The sequence below is a fragment of the Hippoglossus stenolepis genome, chromosome 11 (assembly GCF_022539355.2).
Source record: "Hippoglossus stenolepis isolate QCI-W04-F060 chromosome 11, HSTE1.2, whole genome shotgun sequence".
In the NCBI taxonomy this organism is placed as follows: domain Eukaryota; kingdom Metazoa; phylum Chordata; class Actinopteri; order Pleuronectiformes; family Pleuronectidae; genus Hippoglossus; species Hippoglossus stenolepis.
In genome coordinates, this window is record NC_061493.1 from 24,422,123 (window position 1) to 24,435,396 (window position 13,274).

Here is a 13,274-nt window from a genome sequence, read left to right on the forward strand (position 1 = left end):
TAGTCGCCTGTGGAACCAAAGACGCCTCCTTTATGTCCCCAGGCCAGCTTTTATTCTGAAAAATCAAACCAGTCGAGCACACAAAGGTAAACCGAGCCGAGGGAACGAGGATGAGCCACAAAAGAAGACACGGAGATGAATAGTTAACCTTAATACGTGTCCTGGTTTCCACAGGCGGCGCCCAGCGACACCCCGGAGGATCTCAGGGCGTTCACAGCAGAACAACAGGAGCTGCGTTCATGTCCCCGAGGGCGGGGACGGGACACCTGAGGGGAGCTGAGGCCCGACAGACTCCAGGAACACAACACATCTGTGTCAGAGGACACGTGATGCACACTCACAAGCACTTTATTAGGAACACCACACTGACACTGGGTTGTATCCCAGATGTTGAGCTTCATGATGTCATCACGTCTGGACCAGGCGGAGGTCACTGAAGGTCACTGTCATGTGACGTGGAGCATTATCCTGCAGGAAGTTAAAGAAGGCGAACTGAAGGGAGGAAACTGCTCAGCGCTCAAACAGACTGTGACCGTCACACCATGACTCACAGCGCCACCTACAGCCTGGACTGTTGACACATGGACTGTTGACACATGGCAGGTCAGGTATGTGTGTCTGTGTGTGTGCGTGTGTGTGTTGACAGTGGTGGGCTGCAGACTGTGGACTCTCAGTAAACACAGGCAGTTAGTTATTAACGGTAGAAACCCAGAGAAGCCTCGTCTCTGTCCAAAGCTCGGAGTCTTCACACGTAAGTACGAAAACACTCGTCCGACTTGTTTCTCTGCGTCTTGGCTTCGGTACGTCGAGACGTGTTGAGGAGGTTGACTCGCTCCCGGCCGTGCGACCCCTGTCCTTCAGCTCACAGGGTCAAAGGTCGTTTCAGGGTTCAAACAGGGGTTTCAGCGATTCTCAGAAACATTAAGACAAAAAAGAAAAGATATGATTTGGTTGTGAATTTGTCTCAAGAATCGTAATCGTAATTCACGTCAACGCCATCGCTCAGATGTTGATTATGAATTTGAATGTTTGTGACACGATGACGTCTCATTGGCTGCAGGTTTGACTGACATCATGTCCCGCCTCGTCCTCTTGGTGTGCGTCACCGTCGCTCTGTGGTCTGCGTCGGTGCTCAGTGTCTCAGGTGTGTGAGTATGGATGACTGACAGATTTACAACGAGTTTCATGTGTCCAGGCTTTGAGATTTCTGCTGTTAAAGTTCCCAAACGTCACATTTGTAATGAACATGGACACGGACAGAGATCTCAGAACCTGGACACATCAAACTGAAACCATGTCCCGGAGAAGGACGGAGGTGTGGATGAGCTGGATGATGCCACATGTTTGATCCTCTGAATCCCTCAGTGTTCTCAGACCCTGCTGAGGCTCACATGCTGCTCCGCTCCCGTCGGGCCAACTCCTTCCTGGAGGAGCTGAAACCCGCCTCCTTGGAGCGGGAGTGTGTGGAGGAGAAGTGTAACTTTGAAGAGGCCAGAGAGATCTTCCAAACCAGGGAAGCCACAGTGAGATGAATTTACACCATTTTATAAGATTCTTCCATTTAAAGGTCCAGTGTGTAAGATTCACGTTAAAGGATCTATTGTTAGAAATTTAATATAAAATAATCCTAGTGATGTTTTCACGAGTGTGTTTCATCTAAATTGTGTGAATCATTGTTTTCTTGACCCTAGAATGGGCCTTTATACTTAAATACTTTATATTTAAATACTTTATATTTAAATACTTTATATTTACATCAGGAGCAGGTCCTCTCTACAGAGGCAGCCATGTTTTTTACAGTAGCCCAAACAAGACAAACTAAACCTTTTGAGTTTTTATGACAACTGAAGCTTCCACAGGTTCTCTGTCATGTTTGTGAGGGGGGGGATGAGGTGAGGTGATTTAGCTGCAACATGACACTTCACCACTAGATGTCACTAAATCCTACACACTGAACCTTTAATCAGTTCATTTCAGTTCTTGTTTCAGAATCAGTCTGAGCAGTGACAGTTTGTCTGTTGGAGCCCTGGTTTCTCAGGAATGAAACAACGCATTTGAAGAAGCTTTTTAAATGGGACAGTTGTGACGTTGTGACGTAATGAGACTTTAAATGCAGCCTCTGAAGGAGGCGGAGCCTGAAGTGAGACGCAGCTTCTATCATTCAAGTCTCTGTGAAGAAGAAACGTGATTCCAGCTGCTGCAGCCTGGAGGGAGAAACGTTATCAACAGGACTGTGAAGCCTTTACATTTCGTATTTAACACAACGTTGTTGGTTTCTCTCACGCTCATGGTCATGCAGCTGTTTTCCAGGAGTTTCCACATCGTAAGTCACTGCTCGTTACTGATGAAGCTTCATCACTGACATTGTTGTTTTGTGTGTTAACAGCTGGAGTTCTGGACCGTGTACACAGGTGAGAGACGTGTCCTCTTTAACATGAGAGACACTGAAGCATGTGAAGTCTGGTTTTCAGTCGACGATCAGTTTGGAGCTCAGAATGAAAAACAGCCTCCATCACTGTTGTAAAAGTTTCCATGTGTCTGTTTTCAAAGCGGATGCAAACACACGTGTCCACTGACGACTGATGTATTTCAATGTATCGTCAGTGTCTCAAGCTCAAGTCTGATCTGACCTTTTCAGATGGGAACCAGTGTCACTCCCACATGTGTGTTCATGGAACCTGTGTGGACCAGTACCAAGCCTACCGCTGCCGCTGTAACCGTGGATACGAGGGCAAATACTGTGACCAGCGTGAGTCTGATGTCGATATAGACGATTTAAAGACCTGTGCTGTTTTTGTGAGCACAGAAGAATTCAACTTAGGCTGGAATATTTTACTATTATCAGGTTCCAACGAATGGTTCAGAAAACTCCTCCGACCTTTAAAGGTCCAGTGTGTAAGATTAAGGTTAAAGGATCAATTGTTAGAAACTGAATAAAAATTCTTAGTGATGTTTTCACTAGTGTTTCATCTAAATTGTACGAATTGTAGTTTTCTTTACCCTAGAATGGGCCTTTTATATTTAAATACTTTATATTTAAATACTTTATATTTAAATACATTATATCTACATCAGAGCGGGTCCTCTCTACGGAGGCAGCCATGTTTTTTACAGTAGCTCAGACTGGACAGACTCAACCTTTTGAGTTTCTATGACAACTGAATCTACCACAGGTTCCCTTTCATGTTCTGAAGGGGAGGGTGAGGTGAGGGGTGTTCAGCTGCAACACGACACTTCACCACTAGATGTCACTAAATCCTACACACTGAACCTTTAAGCAGAGTTCCCTAACAGGCCGACTGTGGTCCAGACCCAGATGCTGTCCTATCCAGATCCAGACCTATAACCTGTACCAGGCCCGACAGTCCCCTTAAATTAAAACAACCTTTATATCAGGCCACATTACGATTCTCAGCTACACGTTGGTGCAAGTTGCAGGTTTCCAACCTTATTTGTTACCGTACAATGGCTGAAAAAATCCTACACCTCTACGAACAACATAAATCCCACTAGATCCAGGTTTTTATTTGGATCTGCACAAAATCGCACACGCTCATGAATATCTGTCCCCTAATGTTGTCCTCACTTTTTCATAAAGAATCATAAACTTCCTTGAGAAATCAACAAAAAAGTCTCATCTCGCACTAAATCCTCTGATCCATCGAGCATCCTTTCACCAAGTTTAGTCTCTAGTGTTTGTGTAATCCTGCCAGCGAACAGACAAGACTCAAGACTCAACTTCATTTTCCCACAAAATGGAAAATTGGTCAGGGGCTCTTCACCCATGCTGCAGCCATAGAAATACACTTAAACGTGCACAAATCCCTGTTACACAACAGACATCGTAGCAAAGGAAGATGAGCTCAAACTCAAAGAATCACATTTTAATTAAAGCGCCAGTAAAACTCTTGTGATCTGAGTGTAAATGTGTACAACCTGTGTTGTTCAGTTGTAACCGCCACTAACTGCTCTGTGGAAAACGGCGGCTGTAACCATGAGTGCAGGGAGAGCGAGGACGGTCTGACGAGGAGCTGCAGCTGTGTGAGCGGATACAAACTGCAGGACGACTCCAGGAAATGTGTCCCGAAAGGTGAGAAAGGATTCAGTTCATTTATCAGCTCTGCACACGTCAGGTGAGCTGCACGCACAATCACATCACTGAACCCGTGTGCACTAATGTCACTTTATCTGTGTGCACAAGAATGACTAGAGTTTTATGCAAAGTGAGCAGGTTCACTTGTGTAACACGTTTCATGCACAAATACAATCCAGTTTTCGTGTTTATATGAGAATGACTGCGCTGTGGAAATGTCAACGCTCTCTCCCTGACTGCGTTGTCCCTGAAGGTCCCTCGTCCTGTGGTCAGCTGCTGATCGGCAGGTCGTCCTACACCAAACCCATGGATGGTCTGCTTCCGTGGATGGTGGGAGGGGAGGTTGGGAAAAAGGGGGAGAGTCCCTGGCAGGTAACAAGACTCTAACTGTGGCATCAGTCACGCACAGTGGACGCTTCGCAGGTGGGAGGCGTCAGGGACACAGACAGTAAACAAAGACGACGACACGTCTCCACTTCCTTCAGAAATGAAGCCAAGTGAAGACGTCATTTGCGGTCTGAGTCTGTGCAGTAGTGATCATGTCGAGGTGCCGCCCACACATGCTCTCAACCAATCAAGAGTCAGTCTCAGCTGTCAATCATGACGTCTCATCCTGTTTTTATATCATCAAATAACTGATTCAAACCAAACTGATCAGAAACGAACAAACATCAGAGAGAGAAGAACGACCTGAAATCACAGAAACCATCTTCGCCAAACATTCATTGGTCGAGAGCGCGTATGGGCGGGACCTCGATACCACGGCTCCACTTTACGATCACTGCTGCACACACTCTGATGACATCATCACCACAAGATGGCAGCGTTCGTTTTGAGATATTTTATCTTCATTTGTGCACAGTGGGAGGAAGTGCACTGCGTCGTCCATCTTTACTTGCAGTCACTGCTCAGGGATCAGAAGTCAGGATCCACCTGATGTAATAAAACTCTGCTGCTTGACAATTAATGTTGTGTGTTGTCCGTAACACAATAAATGCAGCCATCCTTTCTTATTTTACTTCCACTTATTTAAACTGAAAAAACAAAACAATCGGTAAACATCAGAAGACAACAATCACCAGAAAATTTAATTTATTCTAACCCCTAACCCCTTATTTATTATTTTACCAACAAAAGTTATATCTATTTATGATGTTATGGTTTTTATATCGATAAGACATTTGGAAATTCTTTGGTTCATCAAAAAGTACTTTGAAGCAAATAAATATGGCAAAGTTGGAACTGTTTATGATTCGTCAACCATATCTGATCAAACCAATCACGAGCTTTAACTTTGAACTTAACTTTATTTAACTTTTGATTGTTGTATATATGTTTCATAAATATTTAACGGTGGAGTTTTTTCATGTGCAGGTGCTGTTAATGAACGCCAGAGGAGATTTTCATTGCGGCGGCGTCCTCATCGATCAGAGCTGGGTCCTGACGGCCGCTCACTGCCTCGAAAACAACCTAAAATTCAGAGTTCGACTCGGTGAGTTTTCACTCTGCTCATACCAAACATTAATCAGGGATTCATTTATGAAGGTGTTTTCTCTCTGTGGCCAGAAACTAAAGGAGACGTCCCTCCTCTAAACCAACAGTGGGACATTGTGACGGTCACGGTCTTTTTCCTCTTTATTCCGGAGCATGGTCCTTCAGTTTTAGAGAAGAGCTTGATTTCAAGTTCAGATTTTGAAAAGCTTTCACTCAAATAGCTCCTGCTTGTGCTTAGATTTAATCTGCTCATGCTCAAACTGTGCGCTTGTACTCAGATTTGTATTTGTTAACACTACACCTTGCCTTCTATTGGTGGAGGAATTTTGACAGAGTTGTTGCGAAAAACAATTCTAAAGCAGAGGAGAAATCCGACAGAGAGCTGAAGCTGGAGCGCAGGAAATGTACAAGTGCACAGTTTGAGCACAAGCAGGTTATATTTTAGTGAGAGTGCAGGGTTTTGAGTGAGAGCATTAGAAAATCTGAACCTAAAATCAATAAGTCCTGAACTAAAAGATTTTGTTCTTAAATAAAGAGGGGAAAAACATTCTCCTACAGGAGATCACATCGTACATTCACCTGATGATGATCAGTCAGAGGTGGGAGGTGCAATGTTGTGGAAAAAGCACTAGTTGGTGACAGCAACAGGCACAAAGCACCTTCGCTAACAGATATCCTGGGAAAACGCTGTGATCTATCTTCAGGTGACTATGAGCGTCTCAGAGATGAAGGCACAGAGATGATGCTGAAGGTCATCGAGACCTTCAAACATCCAAACTACAACAGCAGGACGGTGGACAACGACATCGCCCTCCTGCGTTTGGAGACGCCCGCCCAATTCTCCAATTACATCATCCCTGTGTGCCTGCCGGGACAGGATTTGGCCGAGCGGGTGCTCCACCTCAACGGCACCACCACCGTGGTGACGGGCTGGGGCAAAGAGAACCTGGATAGCACCCAGTTCAGCTCTGCGCTCAACGTCATCAAGGTCCCGCTGGTGAGCCACAGCATCTGCTCCCAGCAGATGTCCTACGACATCTCCGACAACGTCCTCTGCGCCGGGATCCTCGGCCAGAACAAGGACGCCTGTGAGGGGGACAGCGGCGGACCGATGGTCACTTTGTACCGAGACACCTGGTTCCTGATTGGCCTGGTGTCCTGGGGCGAGGGCTGCGGCAGGGAGGACAAGCTGGGCATCTACACTAAGGTGTCCAACTACAACGAGTGGATCAACAGAGTGCGTGAAGAATGGGACAGTCGACTTCCACAACCACCGTCAGACATCTGAACCACCTCCAGCCCCAAAACTCGATCCAGTCTGGTTTGCTTAATACGTTAATACACTTTAATAAAGGCATCCTGTCTAAAGAGGCTGTGATTACCTTCTTTGATCACAACCGAGTCTTTGTATCAACTTAACGATGAAAATGGCTGAAAATAATGACACCATCCCGAGTTAAAGATCAGTTATCATGTATTTTGGTCCCCAGAGGATGAATCCCACTGTTTCTAATGATTCTCAGATTTTTCTTCTGGCGCCACCAACAGTTCAATTTATATTTTACTTCAGTCAGTGGTTTTATTTTGGCTTCATTGGTGGATAGTGGGAGCTATCAAACCCCGCCCCCACACATGTTGTGAAGCTTAGTGAAGTTCAGATCCTTGTTTTCACAAAGTCGTAGCTTCGCTTTATCACCTCCACTATGTTCTGTTTGAGCAGGAATACGCAAAAACTGCCAAACCGATTTCCAGGAAATGTTGTGGCGGCGTGGAGCGTGAGCCAAGAAAGAACCAATAAAGTTTTGTTGCTGACCAAGGTAAAAAAAAGTCTGTCCTTCTTTGACATCATGAGACAGAACATGGTTTAACATTTTCACTGATGTCTGAGGCATGTTTCGAAGTGTGTGCAGATCTAAATCAAAAGAATCTGGATCTAGGGAATTTAAAGTGTTTTCATGATGTTACTGTTTGTGTCGTCCACTTTACAAACTAAATTCCACATTTTAAAACTCACTGAAGAAATCACAATATTTTCACTCCAACAATCTCACCCTTTTTATTTTTTGAATCAGTTAGAATCACAGAGCTGGTTCCTGAGTGAGCAGAGTTTTATTTCATTTGCACATATTTGTTCTTCAACAGAGTCTTAAAGGGACACGGAGCATGTGCAGAAGGCCTTTGTTTTACAGCGCTGCAAACTGGAAGCTCACGAAAGTCAACAGATCTGTTTGTGTTTATCTCCACAGACTCATGAGAAGACACATTTCGTTATTTTTTAAATTCAGTTCTAAACCACAGCATCACTGAGCACAGTCCCTGTACCATCAGATAATCTGTAATATAATTTGTGATTTGAAAACAAATAAAAGAAGAGAAAAATATTTTATTTTTATTTTTCAAAACCAAAACTGGAAAGAAAAAATATTTGTAGTGGGATAAAAAGGAAAACCAATCAAAATCAGAAGACAGATCAATCGATGATACACCTGAGATTAACAAACACACACTTTAAACACCTCACATGTTTACATCCCAGCACTACAAATATGAATTTAGTCGGTTCCAGACTTGAAATGAATTGTCGTTATTCACAGTGTAAACACAATAAGAACTGTTTAAAAATAAGAACTGTAGCTTTAACAGTTAATGATCAACCGGCTTCAGAATCAATGAGTAATATCTTCATCTGAATATATCGGAACCAACCCTGACGATATGCTGCTGCTCAATAAAGGATCACGTTTGACCTTATTTCACTGTTTGCTCCATCTACACTTTCAGCCTGAGTCTATCTTTGTTTTATTGAGGGTCCAGTACAGGTTAAGACATTTGATGGCTGGTTACAGTATTAATCATATACATGTGTAGTAAACTGACTTATTATTTACTTCTAAAACTACATACTGTTCAAGTATTTGTGATTTGATCCAAATAGACGTCTGGATCAAGTTGGTGGAGGGATGAGCTCACACACTGATCACTTTTAACAGTGCCTCCTGTTTCCAAGCGACTTCCAACCATGCAACTAATCAATTATTTGTTTAATTACTGAAATGTCAGAAAATAGTTAATGTTGTTGCATATTGATTTGCATTGCATCACTGTACATTACATACTACAGTATTAGCATCGTTGTGCAGTTTATATCTATACTACCTTTTGGTCAAATTTTGTATTTTACTCTATAAATATACCAATAACAATTACGGTTATATTAAGTTAAAGTTGTTAATTTCCCTGTCAACGTTACTAAATTACTAAACTATGTACAGGATCTGTAATATAATGTTTCATTATGGACAAACGATGACGTCAATGATAAAGACGTGAGTGCTCCCTCTCTTTCAGTTTTTTCCTGTTCACATCAATATATAAAGTTCATTTTGAATCTAGAATCTATGGTTGATTAAGTTTAAATATTCACAGTCAGAAAAGATGGAGATCAGATCGAGCTGCAGCGGTGGACAGAGGGGAAGCGGTTCACCTTCAGAGCTGGACGAGGGTTTTCAGCGGAGGATCAGGACTCTCCTCGTCTTTTACGCAGATCATGTTCATATCTCTGGAGCTGAGACATGAAGCCGGGGTTCGGATCAATCACGTGACGAGCCGTCTTCACCTTCTAGCAGATCAGAGAACAAAAAACAGAAGCAAGTGTCATTCAACCTTGAGATCAGCATCAGTTCACTTTGGACTTTGACCCTATTGTCATTACTGTTGCCGGACATTTAAAAAAGGCCAAAATATAAGGAACCCAACCCCTGTGTTCTGGAGTCAGACACCATTCCTCTTTGATCAAGCCTATAGTTCTGGATCAGGTGAGTCCTGAACCATCCCGTAGTTATGCTGCTATAGCTCTAGACTGCTGGAGAACTCCCATCATGCACTGAGCACCTCTCTGACTCCAGAGCTGCAGGATCAGATCCAACACTATACTCAACAACTATTATCCATCCATTATCTATCCCGTTAATCCTTTGAGGGTTGTGGTGGGATCTGGAGCCAATCCCACCTGACATCTGGTGGGAGGTGGGGTAAACCCTGAACAGGTCGCTAGCGGATCACAGTGCCAACATACAGAGAGAAACAACCATTCACACCTGTAAGGCCTCTGTCAGGTTCAGCCTGCGGTGCTTCATCAGGTAGGCGATGCAGATGGTTGCCGAACGGCTGCGTCCGTTCTTGCAGTAGACGACGCTGCGTCCTCCGCGGTTCGCCTCCTTCTGGATGGCGTCTGCACATCGGTCGAAGTGGCTATACAGGTCCTCGTTAGGGTCATCGTACACAGGTACTTGCAACTTGGTGACGCTAGTGGAGGGAAACGGCTGCTGCTTGGACACATTGATGCAGAGCGTCACCTCCTCCTGCTGGAGGAGCTCATCGCTGCAGGCAGCACGAGCATCACTGATGAACAGAGTTTTAGTGACTTTACACAGCTGCAGCATCCTGGTCAGTAGGTGGTTGAACTGACCCTCAGAGGCTGAGAGAGAGAAACATGAACATCTGTCAGTTTGTGTTTGACAGCAACCCATGGGACCATGTCAACTAATCATTCAGTTCTGTGTTTGAAAGGTTGGTTACATGTAAAGCCAGCTGGTCACGGTCAAAACAAGATGGTGATGGTTAAAAGAAACCAGCATTGGCTGTTTACAGGAGCAGAGATGACAACTCTGGTGTCCCAAGAAGATTCAGGAGCTACTCCCACCCATCCACCCCAACTTCCTCAATTTCATCAAGGTTTAGGAGAAAACCTTCAGACCTTCAGAGGCTCCAATACTCAAGTTAGTGATCAGTGTGGGAGAGACTATGAAGATTTAAGTCAAGTGTTCCCTCCCTTCTAACTCTGTGTTTGGTCTCCACCCCCTGCTCGGACCTTCTCCATCCACTGCTGAGCAGCTCGTGGACAGAAGCTTTTTACATCTTCTCTGAAAACAGCTGAAACTTATGCTGCAGATTCAGCTCAGAATTATTTTTGTCACCAGAAACACATCTGACATCATCACATTGTTCTCACATTGTCATTCAACAATATTTATATTATATATTATTACATATAATATGAACATGTCATAACAGACACTTTTTTAAAATCATTGGTACACATGAGATTCACTGGTGAATAATGAAGTATAAATAAAGAGATAATTCATAGATAATGAAGTACTAATAATGTATTTAGTGGTTGGATGTTCTCATTTCTGGCTTTTTTGCAGACTGAACAATAACTGTAAAAAAACTGACTATTAATATAATTGACTCACTTAAACTTATCAGGGGATTGACTCAGAAATATTTCTACACGGTAAAATGTTCCACATCTTAAAAAGCACACACACTCACACACACTGACACGCAAACATGCAATAAGACTCAAATATGTTCCAAAGAAAAATCCTGAATAATGTAAAGTAGAGACTCTGACTCACCTCCAGCTGTCAGATGATCTCCTGAGTTAAACTGTGACAGACGACAGTGTTTCCTGTTCAGTCCTGCAGGAGGACGGAGAGATCAGACTGATCCGGTCTGTTCAGGACTCCTCATGACCTACACACACACACACACACACACACACACACACACACACACACACACTGCTGCTATATTTACTGCACAAACTCTGACAGCTGCTGCTCTGGGTCCTAAAGCTGCTCATATTCACCACTGATGGGTGGAATACATACATACACACATACATATACGCACACACACACACACACACACACAAACACACACACACACACACACACACACACACACACACACACACACACACACACACACAAACACACACACACACACACACACACACACACACACACACACACACACACACAAACACACACACACACACACATATTGGTAATTTGTCACTTTGGTAACATGGGCCTACCTATTAAAATACACTTTATTTTATTTTGTTAACGGAAAAGCGTCGAAGCGGAAGTAACTCAGTTTCACTTCCGGAATATGACACCAAGCCCGGAAGTGTTAGCATGCTAGCTGTGTGGCTGTGTGCAGTTAGCTGGAAGACGATGGTGTCGTCGTGTCGCAGATAAAGATTCGAGCGGTGATGAAGCAACAATGTCTTCAGTCCAGTGTTTGAGAGACTTTGTCCACGAGCGACTAACTGCTGCTGCTGAAGAGATCTTCAGAGTCTTTGAACAAACGATCGTCGAGTACGAGGAAGAGATCGATCGACAGAAAAACTGTTGGACATCGTTTGGAAACCTGAGATAAAGCTACACAGGACAGGTGAGGACAAGCTGCATGGACTGAGACACTAACACAGGACAGGTGAGGACAAGCTACATGGACTGAGACACTAACACAGGACAGGTGAGGACAAGCTGCATGGACTGAGACACTAACACGGACAGGTAGGCCTTGGACTGAGACACTAACACAGGACAGGTGAGGACAAGCTGAATGGACTGAGACACTAACACAGGACAGGTGAGGACAAGCTGCATGGACTGAGACACTAACAGGACAGGTGAGGACAAGCTGAATGGACTGAGACACTAACACAGGACAGGTGAGGACAAGCTGAATGGACTGAGACACTAACACAGGACAGGTGAGGACAAGCTGAATGGACTGAGACACTAACACAGGACAGGTGAGGACAAGCTGAATGGACTGAGACACTAACACAGGACAGGTGAGGACAAGCTGAATGGACTGAGACACTAACACAGGACAGGTGAGGACAAGCTGCATGGACTGAGACACTAACACAGGACAGGTGAGGACAAGCTGCATGGACTGAGACACTAACACAGGACAGGTGAGGACAAGCTGAATGGACTGAGACAACAAGCACACAAGAAGGACACTAACACAGGACAGGTGAGGACAAGCTGAATGGACTGAGAGACACTAACACAGGACAGGTGAGGACAAGCTGAATGGACTGAGACACTAACACAGGACAGGTGAGGACAAGCTGCATGGACTGAGACACTAATACAGGACAGGGAGGACAAGCTGAATGGACTGAGACACTAACACAGGACAGGTGAGGACAAGCTGAATGGACTGAGACACTAACACAGGACAGGTGAGGACAAGCTGCATGGACTGAGACACTAACACAGGACAGGTGAGGACAAGCTGAATGGACTGAGACACTAACACAGGACAGGTGAGGACAAGCTGCATGGACTGAGACACTAACAGGACAGGTGAGGACAAGCTGAATGGACTGAGACACTAACAGGACAGGTGAGGACAAGCTGAATGGACTGAGACACTAACACAGGACAGGTGAGGACAAGCTGAATGGACTGAGACACTAACACAGGACAGGTGAGGACAAGCTGAATGGACTGAGACACTAACACAGGACAGGTGAGGACAAGCTGAATGGACTGAGACACTAACACAGGACAGGTGAGGACAAGCTGAATGGACTGAGAGACTAACACAGACAGGTGAGGACAAGCTGATGGACTGAGACACTAACAGGACAGGTGAGGACAAGCTGAATGGACTGAGACACTAACACAGGACAGGTGAGGACAAGCTGAATGGACTGAGACACTAACACAGGACAGGTGAGGACAAGCTGAATGGACTGAGACACTAACACAGGACAGGTGAGGACAAGCTGAATGGACTTAATCTATCTAATGGTTACAGAAATCTCTGTCTGTCTCTGAAGCCGTTGTCAGACTTGAGCTCCAGGTGG

The 13,274-nt window shown here is 44.5% G+C and overlaps 2 protein-coding genes across 3 annotated transcripts; one reads left to right on the forward strand and one right to left on the reverse strand.

Moving 5' to 3' along the window:
* Positions 1–643: 643 nt before the first annotated feature.
* proca (protein C (inactivator of coagulation factors Va and VIIIa), a) lies at positions 644–6,955 on the forward strand. Its single transcript, XM_035170042.2, has 9 exons — positions 644–751; positions 1,061–1,144; positions 1,366–1,523; positions 2,387–2,411; positions 2,639–2,749; positions 3,950–4,090; positions 4,347–4,465; positions 5,468–5,585; positions 6,292–6,955. The coding sequence occupies exons 2-9, from the start codon at positions 1,075–1,077 to the stop codon at positions 6,873–6,875; spliced, it is 1,326 nt and encodes a 441-aa protein (XP_035025933.2). The 5' UTR covers positions 644–751; positions 1,061–1,074; the 3' UTR covers positions 6,876–6,955.
* Positions 6,956–7,627: 672 nt separating this feature from the next.
* On the reverse strand, positions 7,628–11,160 carry dusp28 (dual specificity phosphatase 28). Of its 2 annotated transcripts, none has more exons than XM_035170060.2 (3): positions 11,011–11,160; positions 9,685–10,064; positions 7,628–9,203 (listed from the first exon to the last, which is right to left on the reverse strand). In XM_035170060.2, exons 2-3 carry the CDS (start codon positions 10,027–10,029, stop codon positions 9,105–9,107), a joined length of 444 nt encoding a protein of 147 aa, XP_035025951.1. In that variant the 5' UTR covers positions 10,030–10,064; positions 11,011–11,160; the 3' UTR covers positions 7,628–9,104. The 2 variants fall into 2 exon arrangements, with proteins under 2 accessions (XP_035025951.1, XP_035025950.1); XM_035170059.2 differs by having other exon boundaries at positions 7,628–9,206.
* Positions 11,161–13,274: the final 2,114 nt, after the last annotated feature.